The sequence below is a fragment of the Copadichromis virginalis genome, linkage group LG15 (genome assembly GCF_057382275.1).
Source record: "Copadichromis virginalis isolate Kocher_CV1m ecotype Utaka linkage group LG15, C_Virginalis_male_GT1.1, whole genome shotgun sequence".
NCBI lineage: Eukaryota > Metazoa > Chordata > Actinopteri > Cichliformes > Cichlidae > Copadichromis > Copadichromis virginalis.
Window position 1 is genome coordinate 32,680,519 of NC_140632.1, and position 14,722 is coordinate 32,695,240.

Genomic DNA, 14,722 nt, shown 5'->3' on the forward strand with positions numbered 1-14,722 from the left:
ACAATTTTTCAGTGGTTTTAAATGGTTTTTAAATGGATCTAAAAAGGTGACTCTTCCTGTGACCAGCTGGACAAAGTCCAGGACAAACCTGGGATAGTTTCTTCTGAGGTTAGCCCTCATTACTGGTTACTTTCGCTTTTTGCTTTTTTTTTTTAAAGGTTTTTATTCCATGGTTTATTCCATATTTATATGCACGGTCTTACCTTTTTTTTCCGCTTCCTGTTCTTTCCTCTCCTGGCGTTAGACTCAGTTACCTTAGTGTGTTTGCAGGCAGCTTGGTCACTGCCCTGGCTGTCGCCTGCAGCAGATACACTACTCTGTAGAACGAGAGGAAGGTTTATCTAAGCAGGTTCCAGAAACATTTAAACAGTATGAAAGATTTTAAAGTGGACATTATGAGACATATTGTGGATTTTTGTCTTTTCCCTTTTCTTTTTTCAATAATTCAAGTCTACAATTCTATCAAAATCGCAGTGTTCCCAATCGTTTCCTTTGCTATATTCAGTGGAATATTCAGTGGCAAGGACATTTCACGACTGGATTTGTGCACAGGTGGCATCCTATTAAGGTACCACACTGGAATTCACTAAAGTCCTGAGAGCAACTCATTCTTTCGTAAATGTTTATAGAAAAAGTCAAGCATGCCCTGGTGTCAAATTGTATATACTTGTGGCCATGAAAGTGATAGGAACACCTGAATTCAGTGATTTGGATGGGTGAGTGCATACTTTTGGCCAATTCAGTTCATGTCAATTCAGTTTTATTTCTATAGCACCAAATCACAACAACAGTCACCGCAATGCGCTTTATATTGTAAGGTAAAGACCATACAATCAGACATCCGTCTTTGAGCAAGCACTTTGGCGACAGTTGGGAAGGAAAAACTCCCTTTTAACAGGAAGAAACCTCCAGCAGAACCAGGATCAGCGACAGGCAGCCATCTGTCATGACCACCTGGGGGTGAGCAGAGGGAGACAAGACAAAAGACATGCTGTAGAAGTGTGCCAGAGATGAATAATAACTCCTAATTAAATGCAGAGTGGTGTATAAAAACATGGTGAGTGAAAAGGGGTGAGAGAAGGAGAAACTAATTCCTGGCACACAATGATGTTGGCACTCTTGCTAACTCTAGCTAAAGGATATGATAAAGGCATTGTCCCCACAAAAATATAAAAATCCTTAGGGCTAGTACTGTGTGTGGCCAACGCCAGAGATATGTGGAAACAACCCTGACTCCCCTCCTCCATAAAAAAACATTCCTGCTCATTCCAGTTTTTGCTCACATTTTCCTATTTTTGTGATGAAGTCTACATTCAGTAAGTTTCAGCTACACTGACACTTAAGTATATTTACCTTACAGGGTAGCATCGCATTTCTAGGCACTGACTGAGCCCGACCTTCTGCCTTCAGCTCATCTCTCCTCTTCCTTGCTTTCCTGCCACGCACAAAACTTTGCACCTGAACACAAGAAGACACAATTCATCAAGTATGATTTGTGAATTATATATTGTATATATTGTATTGATAAGTATTGATGAGTACAGTTTTTACTGGCTTTTCAAAAAAAATTCAATTTTAGCTGTTAGTATGTTAAATATAGTTTAAGTGATCTGATTCTTTTTTCTTATATGTTGGGCAGTGAAATTTGGTAAAATATGAGCTATAGTTACTAAACATGACAAATAAACCTAGAAAAGCCCACGAGAAAGAAAAATCACACATCACATTTTCATATACGTGGAAAACAATCAAACTATTTATTATAGTTATAAATTATGTCTGCCTGTACTGGTCACAGTGAGAGTTTACCTGGGGTGCTTTAGTCAGTAGAAGAGCTACTTCTGGGTTGTTGTGTTCTCTGGCCTGGTCCAAAGCTGTTAGACCTGCCTGCAGACACCCAGAGATACAAATCAAGACAGACAAAACATGAGTCCACCTTCAGCTGGTCACAGTTTCCTCTCCATTCCATGCAGACCGGATGTTTTCCCTGGCTTGTGGTAAGCAAATTATTAACTTATTTTCTATCACTGTGAACTTAGCAACCTGTTAGTATTGATGGGATATTTTAATGTACAATCTGAACCTTCACACATTTCGGGGTGGCTGTAGCTCAGGCGGTAAAGCAGGTCAACCCTAAGTTGCTCTCCGATGATCCATTGGAGTATGAATATGTGTGAATGTTAGTACGCACTTCTGCAAGTGCTTGTATGAATGGGTGCTCCAGAAGAGTAGAAAAGCGCTATATAAGAATCAGTCCATTTAACATTTCATTATATGAAATGACATCTCCAAAAAAGGTATAATGACTTGTAATGCGATTAGAGAATTTCCAGCTACTGATGGTCAATTGCTCAAATGCTTTTCAAGGTGCTACCTGCTGCTTCTACAAAGAAATGGTGAATAGCACAGCTTTGAGTTAAAAGCAAGAAGCAGGGACTGGCAGCAAGCTGATGGAGGAAGTGGATGCATTGTGAGACCCTATCCCAAGTCAACCCACTACAATTTCTTAAGACAACTCCTTTTTCAGTTATTTTGACAAGTGAGTGGAAGGAGAAATGATGTAGTCATAGATGTTAATTCCTGTTAGAATTTATCATATTTAATATGGATCTGACATCATTATCAATATGTCTGCCTTTAAAAAAATACTGGCACTCGCCAGTGCTAATCCACAGCCTCCTGTTAGGCATACCTATGGTTTCAATTTCAAAATTCTATGCTGGCTTGTTGTCAACTCATGGCAGTCACAAGATTTTCAGAAAACTTGACCTCTGACCTTGAGGTTGAGTCCCCTGAGATTCTAACTTGTGACAGACAAAGACAATAATGAGGAGCTGACTAAAATGTGATCCAACAAGGACATATTAGTGGCTGGATATAGTTGGAGAAATACACAAATTAGAAAAACTGAGCCATTCCTTGAGGACTAAAGCAGGAACTCATAGAAAATCATAGGCCAACCTCAACTCAAGACATTTTTTATAAATTTCTATAAAACTCGTGAACATTTTAGACAACAGAAAGTGCCACTTATAACTACTATGGTTTTTCAATGTGCTAAAATTAAAGACATGCTTCTCCTGAGTCTACAGAGACACTCACATTGTTGTTGATGCGACTGTCTGCTCCAGCCTCCAGCAGCAGGCGTATCGCCTTCTTATGATTCAGTGTAGCTGCCATATGTAGCGGAGTGTCTCCAGCCTGTGTGCATCACACACAGACATGCACATGAATATGAAACAAATACATCAATATTAAAAACAAAGGAGAAAGGAGTGCTTCCTGGATTTAAATTGTGTCTCTTTGAGGTGCTCTTTGGAAGGGATAAATAGGCTAAATCATCAAAGAACAATCCTTCTCAAATAAATGCACCGTGCATTTATTTGAGAAGGATTGTTCTTTGATGATGTTTGACATAAAAAAGGTCTGTTAGGTAATGTTAATATAAGTTTAACCTTAACTTGAAGATCTCAAACAGATGCCAGTTCTTTATTATTGTGGTCTATTAAACAATGCAATTACTAATCCAATTCCAAAAAAGTTGGGATCCTGTGTAAAATGTAAATAGCAACAAAATGCTATGATTTACAAATCATAAAACAGTATTTTATTTACAAGAGAACATAAAAAGCATACTGATTATTAACTATGAGCTATATACCTGAATAAAAAGGTTATTTCAGTTAACTTCTTCATTTATTAATTTTGATCTTAATATGACTCAGTCAACATAATATCCTCACTCCTCCATGTTAATCTTACCTTATATGATGTATATAATCTCATCCTTAACATGCAAATCCCCACCTTATATGGTTCATTTAATCTACTAGTTATAATTTCATTATATATTTTTACAAGTTCAACTAATATGATATATGTAATCATGTGGAAAAATGTGTCTCCCTTTCCATGAATCACTGCCTTATCATGGAGGAGGGGTTATATTGTTGGGGGGCTTTGCTGCCTACTGGTAGGGTCTCCCATGGAAAATTGGTCCAGGGTGAGGAACCAGACAAAGGGCGATTCAGAAGACCTTGCCAGTACAAGATCAAGGGAACAGCTAAACCCCTTCTCAGGATAGGGTTACTGGGACCCCGCCATGGAGCCTAGCCTGGGAAGGGTACCCGAGGGCAAGCACCTGGTGACCAGGCTTTGGCCTATGGAGCCTGGCCGAGAGCAGCCCAAAGAAGGGACATGGAACGACCTTCCTGTAGACCCAGCACCCACAGAAGGCACTGTGTGCCAGTTGTCAGCCAAGGGCAGAGACCCTGGTGGACCAATTCCAGGTACCGATGCTAGCGCTGGGGACATGGAATGTGGGGAAGGAAACTAAACTACTGCATAAGGCTAAATATAGTTGGGCTCAACTCAATGCACAGCTTGGGCTCTTGAACCAGTCCGGAGTTGCCCTTGGTGAGAGGCAGCAGGCTAGGGTGGGCATCCTGGGATCCCCTTGGCTTGCTGCCTGTATGTTGGTTTGTTTGTTTTTTTCCCGGTGGTAGAGAGGGACTGTTCCCTGTGCCTTTGTGTCAGGGAACTATTCCTAACTGTTGTCTGCACTTATGCACCAAACAGCAGTTAAGAGTACCCTAACACTCTGTTGTCCCAGTGTCAGACACTCATGTGGGGATTTAGGGCCGTACCTCTAGTAGTGTTTTCCATCTTCAAGAAGGTGGACTGGAGGGTGTCCTCCAACCCTCCGTGAACACACTCCCTGGGGAAAATCTATGCCAGGGTGGTGGAAAGGAGAGTCCATCTGTTAGTTGAACCTCAGATACAGGAGGAACAATGCGGTTTTCGTCCGGGCTGCGGAACACTGGACCTAGCCTCTTAAGGATATTTCAGGGTGGGTGGGAGTTTGCTCAACCAGTCTACATGTGTTTTGTGGGAGTATTCTATGGGAGGTGCTTCGGGTGTATGGGGTGTCTAGCTTGATGTTATGAGCCATTTGGTCCTTATAGAACCACTGCAAGAGCTTCATTCACATTGCAAATCATGCTCTGCACCGGAGGGTTCGAGTTAGGGTTCAGGACCGGCCAGTGGAGCACCTTTGGCTCGGGCAAACCAGGACCAGACGGCAGTGCTGTGACCTCTTGCCTGTATTCCTGATGCTGGGGTTGCACAGGGCACACAGCTTGCGGTGCTAGAGCCTGAAGGACACCCATTATCTGAGCCCGCATCAGAACCCAAGGCTGCCAGGCAGCCCCCACCAGCACCTGAATTTGAGCCTGAATCAGCGAGTCCTGCATCAGCAGAATTCAACCCCCAAAAATCAGTACTTGTTGGCCTCAAGCAACCAGAACCTGCGTCCGAGGTTTCCACATCACCAGAGTCCGAGGCCCTCTGACGCCAGCCAAAATAGTCACTTGTAGTGCATTCATAAATGATTTAAGTTTGTCATGAAAAACTTCACTAGGTTAATAAGAAACTGTATTAAAAGTAATCATCAGCACTTAGGAACCAAATTATGCCTGACTGGTCAGGTTGTATTCCTAGGTTTGCGTGTCTGCAATAAGTGGGGCTTAGAATAAAAATATTAACACACTTTATGTCAAATACAGGAATAAACTTGTTCTTTCTGTTGAGTGCATGTATACAGCACCAACTATAAAGTCAAGGCACTTTTTATTATATGGTAAAGACCCTATGATATTACAAAGAGAACTCCAACTATCAGAAAAACAAGCACTTGATTATAGTGGATAGAAAGAGCTACTAAAAAAACTTCTATAATTCAAACGTGATTTTTTTCACATTACAGGAAAAAAGTTCCAATTAATTTTTCATCAAGTAGCTTTTACCAGAAAAATGCCCCAGTCAGTCCACAACTCACCAAATTCTTCTCTGACACAGAGCAATATGCTCCCAGCAAGATACGAATCACAGCCAGATGATTGTAGCGGGCCGCCACATGTAGACAGGTATCACCTGCCTGCAAGAAATAATCACTGGTAAATAATTTTACAGCATTCACATTCCTCAGGTCAAGGTAGTAAATCTCCCCAAACACAGTGTAAGAGATTTACTACCTTCACTCTCAAAGCAGATACCACACATAGCCTAGGACTCTGTGTGGGGGACCACGTTATCGATGCTGTCCAGCACTTGAATGTTGCTGACAGTATTCAACTTTTTTTTTAAAAGAAGAAAAAAGCAGTTCATTTGTTTTTGAAGCTCAAACAATCAAGGTTTGGAAATATATAACAATATTACAAATAGTATATTATGAATAATAATATAACACAGAGCACAGTATGTAGGGCACGCAGCACACACACAAATATAATCCTATTATAAATAATAATATAACACATTAACACATTAAGATTAACTTAAGGCATCTATGAGTCATTAAAGGCATTACCATGCAATAAATGAATCAACTCTGGCCCTGCTGTTGTGACAATTCTTGCCTTCTCTGTACCTAACAAATGCACTGTCTGAAAAAGATCAGATCTTTAAGAACAAAAGAGGTCGTATATATTTTTCTTTCAAGTTTATATTTTTTAAATTCAAACTCAAAATAATAATCAGCAGTAGTGATTGTTTTATTATTATTTTACTATTCTATAATTATGGTGCACTTGGATGCTTACAACACAGAGTGTGAACTTTGCTAGGATTTTAAAATCAGTACCATTTATTTGCATGAAAGTTATATCAATAAATATTAATACATGAAGATTGGAAAATTTTTCCACTATACTTTTTTATAGTTTACTATATCTGCTGATGTGTTAATAATGAAGAAAAACGACAACAAGTAAAGTCACAAATAAAGTGCATTTTGCGATGATGAGCATTGAGCTTTGGAGGTTCAGCAGAACACAGTGATTAAGTACATGTCACGTCGGTGTGTGGAGAGAGGGAGGAGAGAGGACCCAAAAACAGGACTTGCAGGCTTATGAAGGCTGTGGACGGTGTTTATTGTGAAGACAGGATAAACAGAATATGAGACGACTGACTGAATGACTGGCTGGCAGAATTGAACTGAACTTACCTGACAACACACAACTGATGATGACAAGACAAGGAACTTAGGGAAATTTAGGGCTTAAATACACAAGTTGATGATGATGATAAGAGACAGGAGAGTACACAGCTGAACTAAATCGAACTAATGACACATGGGAAGTAGCACCAAACATAATGCACTAAGGCTACGTTCACACTGCAGGTCTTAATGCTCAATTCCGATTTTTTGATCAAATCCATTTTTTTTGTCTGCTCGTTCACACTACAAATAAAATGTGACAGCAAACGCACTCTAGTGTGAACCCTCAAAGCGGCCCGCATGCGCAAAAGAAGACGTCACACACAACGCCTCTGTTTAGACCCAGACCAAACAGTATTGTTTGACTGATGGCCCTTAATATAAAGACTTGTTTCAGACTTTACATTTCCCAATTTTGCTTTAAGTTATAAAGTTATTTTGTTATTTATATATGGCCTAATAATTATCCTTATTGCTGTTTTAGAGAGGAGTGGTGCTTCAAAGGATAGCTGCAGATTTCTGTTAGAGTCTGCAGATTGTACAGTACAAATAAAATGTTCACGTTTCTCCAACGCTGTCTTCCCAACAGTTTCACTGGATGGCCAGGAAGCGTTCTCGGGCGCTTTTTCGCGCGCTGATAATTGGCGTCTGTCTTGTGTCAGTGACGTAAAAGACGAATTTAATGCGACATGACCATTCAAACAGCAGTCGCTTTCTAAAACATCAGATATGTATCGGATTCAGTACCACACACGAAAGTGACCTGGGTCGGATTTGAAAATATCGGATTTGTGCTGTTCACACTGTCATACCATGATCAGATATTGGTCGCATAGGATCAGAAAAGTCGAATTTGATGCGCTTTCGTCTGCAATGTGCACGTAGCCAAAGACAGAGGCTAACACAATAAAACAGGACTCAAATGGAAAAAAAACAGTCTCAAAGTACAAAGTGAAAACACTGGGTCAACGAACCAGAAACCCTGACAGTACAAGATCTGCATACAAATTAAGAACACCAAACACCTGACAAACTATCTTTTTCTCACACTTCACTGCCAGAGTGGATATTAGGGTTCCATAGCCTGCCAAATTTAATCTCTGAACAGGAACAACTACCAGACACTTGCAAATGCACATAACTTACATGATTTTTGCTGTCAGGTCTGGATCCACCCAATAACAGAACCTTGGTGCTCTGAGCATGACCATTCTGACATGCAAGGTGGAGAGGTGTATTTCCTGCCTGCAAACAGGAGCAGAGAGAGTATGACATTTACTGGTGTTCCCTGGAGATACTTTTGTTGCAGTGACATATACCATATATTTATATCGTCTTTTTCAGGAAGAAGTATTACAGTATAAAAACTGACTCACAGTCCTCAAGCATTCACAGACTGGCTGTATTGACAAAATTTTAAATAACACAGACAAAAACTAAACACATTTTTTACCAGCGTCTTTAGTAGAAAATGTCTTAATCTATTTTTTTTCCAAGTATAGATTATAGCCCCAGTTTTCTTTATTGCCTAAAGCCTAGTTTTTAATTTCAACGATCAAGCATATCTTTCACACTTTAAGATTTTTGTTATATTTGGTTAACTACAACAATGTTGATTAGAACTTTCAGCTAATGTATTCAGTGCTCTGATCTCAGGTTAAGTCTAGGTTCACCTTGTTTTTGGTATAAACATTGGCTCCAGCTTTCACCAGCAATTTCACAGATTGAGTGAAGCCATGCCAGGACACCTCATGGAGAGCAGTATTGCCATCCTGACAGAAGACAAAAAGGCAAATGAACAACAAACAGATTGATGTTTACAACTCTGTCAACTCAAACTGAAGAGAAGCTTAATTTTATCAAGTTTCAATTTTATTCAATTAAATTTTAGTTATGCAGTACCAAATCACAACAACAGTCACCCCTAAACAATATAAGAGTAGACCTACTAACATAAGGCTACTAACAAAGCAGCAACCACCAAATACCTGCACAGAGTAAGCCAAGTCCAGAGGAGTCAGCTGAACGAGAAGAACAACATCCAGGCAATCAACACCTACATGCTGCTAGCACATTGCTGCTGGGTTAATAAGGTGGCCAAAGAAGGAGATAGAAGCCACTGACAAGAAATTTCCTTATCATGCATGGAGGGTTTCAACTAATGGTGCAACGGATCACGGTTGATCCGTAATCCGAACCGATCTCACTCCACGGTTCGGCACGCACGTGATCCGAAGATTCGAAAAAGAAGAAAAAAATATGTGTATGGTGCGCGTGGTCAGTCTGTCAAGCGATAGCTATGGCCAGCGATAGCTATGGCCGCCAGCGATAGCTATGGCCGCCAGCGATAGCTATGGCCGCCAGCGATAGCTATGGCCGCCAGCGATAGCTATGGCCAGCGCTAGCGGTCCAAGTGGAGGAGCAGAGGAGTTTGCTGTATTTAAGCAGCCCTTTGCTGCCCAATCTGACCAGGCTAAAGCTATTACAAAAGCTATTGGGGTGTTTAGCTGCAGACGGTAGGCTGTACTCTGTTGTGCAAAACAAGGGTTTAAACTAGTCAACGTGTTAGTTAACGCATTGACGCCGTGCAGCCCCACGCACAGGAAGATCCGCGGTAACTAGTTAACGGAGATTTGCCGCGTCAATGCAGTTATGGCATTAATGTTATTTTAACGAGATTTACGCTATTTACGCTACACTATGATGAACGTGCTTGAGCCACGCTATGACATTCCGTTGCGCGTCCACTTCAGTGACAAGATCAGTCCAAGCATGTACGAGCAGGAAAAGTTTAAAGTTATGGCTGAACTGTCCCAGGCATCTTCTGTTGCCCAAAATACAAATGGGTGGATCTCCAGGGCAACGGAAAGCTACGTGACCATGACCGCTCATTATATCACAGCGGAGTGGTAGATAGAAAGCCCTGTACTGCCCTATATTGCATCTTAATTTGTTTTTATATAATTGCGTGGAATGATTCTTGAGTTGAATGTTTTTTAATAGGCAAAAAATACTTAAATAAATCTTCTTTTTTTTCTGCTGATCCGAAAATTGATCCGATCTGTGAGGAAAAAAACGTGATCCGATCCGAACCGTGAGACTTTTCATCAGTTGCACCACTAGTTTCAACCCAAGTCCAGCACCATTAGACTGTATGCTAAATGGAAAGAAAGAAGATTTTCAGAACCACTATCCAGAATGAAACAACACAAATCCATTAGAAAGAGTACATCAGAAAGATGAACACAACAGATAACGTGCATATTGACTATCTCAGGCAGCAGAAACACAAGAAAGAAAAGGGGCAAGAAGAGGAACCATCATGGAAGGACAGGCCCCTGGACAGCATGTACCAGCAGTAGATAAAAGAAGTGGCTGATATTGGAGGTCTCTTCTGCCAAAACCCATTTTGGTTGTGTCCACCATTGTTAAAACTTGCTTTGTGGGGGAATTTTCAGATTTCTGGAATTTTGTCTCTAACCTTATATAAAACATCTCAAGGTGACTGTTGTTGTGAATTGCAATTATACATTATACAAAATGTACTAAACGGAAACTAAAAAGTCTGAAAGTAGGAAGCAAAAAAGTAATTTAACAGTAAATATGAAGACAGTCAACTTTTTTAAATACTGCTTTGCAGCTTGTTGATATTAAAATACTAAACTCATGACTACAGAACAGGTTAAAAAATATATAAATATTTGAAAATATTTATGCACAGAACAAAGCCACTGTATATTTGTTTATTCAGTCTCCAAATTGTGACCATTTAAGTTTATGACTTGATGTGTAGTTCTATAGAAAAACCAAAAGCAAAAAAGTCCAGTTGTAAAGAGATTCACAGAAAGGAGTTTATTAAATATGAATCTGAAATTATACTAAATGATCATACCTTGTCCTGTCTGTCCAGTGCGCAGCTTTCCTGGATCAGAGCATTGATAATGTCACTGTTTCCCACCACTGCTGCTCTATGTAATGCCGTCTGTTCTCCCTGTCAACAGAAATATAAAGACACAGAACTGACTACTAACACATGGTAACAACACAACACTGATTAACTGTAAAGTGTTTGAGAATCTTGTTACCCCAATTTGCAGTCCTTGCAATGATTCACACACCTCATTCAAATCTATTATTTGAATTTTGTTCAAAGCAATAGGAACTCATATCATTTTAAAATAACAAAACAAGATCATCAGATTTGAAAAATTAACATGCAACCCAGATCCATGAGGGAGGGAGGGATGGATGGCAAGATGGATGAATGGGCGGTCCGTCCATTCATCGTCATCCGTCAATGGATGAAAAGCACGACACATCAGCTATGAACACCATGCAACTGAAATGGAAGACATACCCCATTCCATCAGCTCTGCTTGTTTTACCTTGGGCGTGCAATTGGTTTATTGGCTTTACCATGAGGACTCTACGTGCCTATTACGGAGCCTTCAGTCATACCCTACCTCCATATGTGTACCCATTGCATTGGGCACTATTGCTACATGCTATGTGGGGTGAGAAGATAAAACAGCTAGCAAAAACCCGGGATCCACTAGCTCCTCCTCATTTTCAGAAATCTGGCACTGCTTAGCAATTTTGTTACTCCAACAGGACTTGATTCACAATTTTTAAAGTTACGATATATTTATATCTCTAGATATTTATATATATACACTACTAGTCAAAAGTTTGGAAACACCTTCATTTAATGGTTTGTCCTTATTTTTACCAATTTCTACATTGTAGACACATACTGAAGGTATCAAATATATGAAACAAGATATATGGAATTAACTCTCATCACTCCATTCAAACCACCTACATCTCATCTCCAGCACCAGTGTCTAGACTCCAGGGGGTCCTGCTCTAATCCCCTTCACAGCTGGGGTTCTGTTCTGACAGGACGGGCCAACAGAGTTTAACTGCCAAACATTTATCTGTATTTTGTTAATCAATAAATCATATTCATTCTTTCTAATGATCTGTCCTTATTGAAGGTCAGTCCATCCAGAAAATTGCTAAAACTTTCAATGTGTCCCGACGTGCAGTCGCAAAAACCATCATGCGCTATAACGAAACTGGCTAACATTAGGATCGCCCCAGGAAAGGAAGACCAAGAGTCACTTTTGATGGTGAGGATAAATTCATCTGAGTCACCAGCCTGAGAAATTGCAAGTTAACAGCACTGGAGAGGCAGTGTTGCCAACTTAGCAACTTTGTCGCTATATTTAGCGAGTTTTCAGACCCCTTAGTGACTTTTCTTCTAAAAAAAAGTCGCTAAAAAAAGACGTGAAAGTGCGTATCGCTTTTACTCTCAACAAGCAGCGGGTGCTGTAATGCAGTCAGTTCTTCTTTTACTCTTTTACTCTTATGCTGTTTTGTGGATCACAAGGTTTAAAACTACTTAGAAAAGAATAGAATTCAACTTTATTGTCATTGCACATGCACAGGTACAGGGCAACGAAATGCAGTTTGCATCCATCCAGAAGTGCTTTAGTGATATAGATATATTACGATATATATTAGCAATAATATAGATATGTGAGTATATTACAGAAATGGGTCTATTATGGTATGTTATAATGTACACGGTATGAAGCATGTTGTGAATATTCTATAACTATAAGTATGTACAGGGTGTAGTGAGTACAAGCTATGTACAGGCTATGAACAGGATATAAATATGAAAAACTATACAGAATATGAAATAAATAACTTTACAGAATCTGAGATACACAGCTATACAGAAATGGGAACTATGCAAGTTGTAAACAGTTGTAGGATTAAAAATTATCGAATGTACAGAACGATTAATTACACAGAGCTATACAGTAGTGCAGTTAAGATAAGTGAGGGTGTAGATAGTTTCTACAGAGGCTATATAAAGTGCTAGTGGTTGTGAGTGGTGATTCACTCCATGTTATTATTATGTGTTTGAGGGTACAGTTGTCCATTGTGGGTGTGTGTATGTTCAGTCCATGAGTTTAACGTGGGTCAGATGTCAGGAGGCAGAGTTCAGGAGTCTGACAGCTGTGGGGAAGAAGCTGTTCCGGTACCTGGTGGTCTTAGTCCGGAGGCTCCTGTGGCGCCTCCCAGAGGGCAGGAGGGTGAAGAGTCCATGTGATGGGTGACTGGGGTCTTTGATGATTTTCCCAGCCCTTTTCAGACACCGCTTCCTGTAGATGTCTTTTATGGCAGGAAGTGGTGCTCCGGCGATGCGCTGGGCAGTTTTCACGACCCTCTGCAACGCCTTCCGGTCCGAGGCAGAGCAGTTCCCATACCAGACTGTTATACAGTCGGTCAGGATGCTCTCGATGGTGCAACAATAGAAGTTCACCAGGATGTCTGAGGACAGGTGGTTCTTCCTCAGAGTCCTCAAGAAGAAGAGGCGCTGGTGAGCCTTCTTGACCAGCTTGGAGCAGTTGGTCGTCCAGGTGAGATCCTCGGAGATGTGGACTCCCAGGAACTTGAAGCTGCTCACACGCTCCACAGCCGTCCCCTTAATGTGGATGGGTGGATGTGGGTCAGCATTCCTCCTGTAGTCCACGATGAGCTCCTTGGTCTTCTCGGTGTTAAGCAGCAGGTTGTTTCTGTCGCACCACTCAGCCAGACGATCCACCTCCTCCCTGTAGGCGGCCTCATCGTTGTCACTGATGAGGCCAATCACTGTGGTGTCATCTGCAAACTTAATGATGGTGTTGGAACCATCAGCAGGTCTGCAGTCGTGGGTGAAGAGGGAGTAGAGGAAAGGGCTCATCACACAGCCTTGTGGTACACCGGTGTTCATCGTGATTGTAGATGAGCAGCGGTTATCCAGCCGGACATGTTGGGGGCGGTTGGTCAGGAAGTCCAGTAACCATTTGCAGATGAGGGAACTGATGCCCAGGTCTGTCAGTTTCCTGATGAGTTGTGAGGGGTGGATTGTATTGAATGCTGAACTGAAGTCTATAAACAGCATTCTGGCGTAGGTGTTGTTGTTGTCCAGGTGTGAGAGGACAGAGTGCAGTGCGATGGAGACTGCACACACATTTTTATAAACACACACACAAAGTAACTCCACCAGAGTGCCTATTTCGGGTCACTTTTGCCAGTCCAAGCCCGGGTAAAGGAGCAGGGTTGGAATTGTGACATTAAAAAAAACAACAATTGCTAAAAGAAATTTAATTTGTAGTTCTAAATAAACTCTAAATGCATTTAGGACATTTTTTACTCACTTTATGTCTCTTCCACGATGTTATTTCTCTCTCCAACAACATAGGTTACAATTAGATTAGCATGACCAATTATGCAAATTAGGCGATGACGTCATTTAGCGACTTCTAGCGACTTTTAGGACAACCAATAGCGATTTTCCTTACTGAGGAGTTGGCAACACTGTGGAGAGGGTCGTGCCAGTGGAGAGGTAATGCGTTGCTTAAGCTGCGACACATGGAAAACAGGGTGGACCTTCATTGTGGGTGGGAGACGTAAACAATAAGTGACCGGATTGATTCTGCCGTGATTTAATACGGGCCAATAAACCTGCGAGTGAGCTTCTTGGCTTCAGTACGGAGTTTCAGGTGTCTCGTGGAGAGCCAGACCCAGTACCCTGGTTGAAATGAATGGCCTGGCCGGTGTCGGCAGCGATGTTGTTTGGTGTATTGAGCATTGCATCAAGAAATAGCAGCCCATGCCTCGATCCAGGCCAGTCGACATCGACAGACCAACCGCTGGGCTGCAGGTACT

General features: G+C 41.1%; 1 protein-coding gene across 4 annotated transcripts in view; it reads right to left on the reverse strand.

Annotated features, from left to right (window-relative positions):
• ankrd6b (ankyrin repeat domain 6b) overlaps nucleotides 1-14,722 on the reverse strand; it is a 74,493-nt gene that overhangs the window by 12,961 nt on the left and 46,810 nt on the right. For all 4 annotated transcript variants that reach the window (XM_085432938.1, XM_085432939.1, XM_085432937.1 and 1 more), the window contains 8 exons: nucleotides 10,890-10,988; nucleotides 8,671-8,769; nucleotides 8,144-8,242; nucleotides 5,837-5,935; nucleotides 3,103-3,201; nucleotides 1,810-1,887; nucleotides 1,354-1,458; nucleotides 204-317 (listed from right to left, as the gene is read on the reverse strand). In XM_085432938.1, coding sequence (XP_085289064.1) covers nucleotides 204-317; nucleotides 1,354-1,458; nucleotides 1,810-1,887; nucleotides 3,103-3,201; nucleotides 5,837-5,935; nucleotides 8,144-8,242; nucleotides 8,671-8,769; nucleotides 10,890-10,988 — 792 coding nt within the window. The remainder of the gene's footprint in view (nucleotides 1-203; nucleotides 318-1,353; nucleotides 1,459-1,809; nucleotides 1,888-3,102; nucleotides 3,202-5,836; nucleotides 5,936-8,143; nucleotides 8,243-8,670; nucleotides 8,770-10,889; nucleotides 10,989-14,722) is intronic.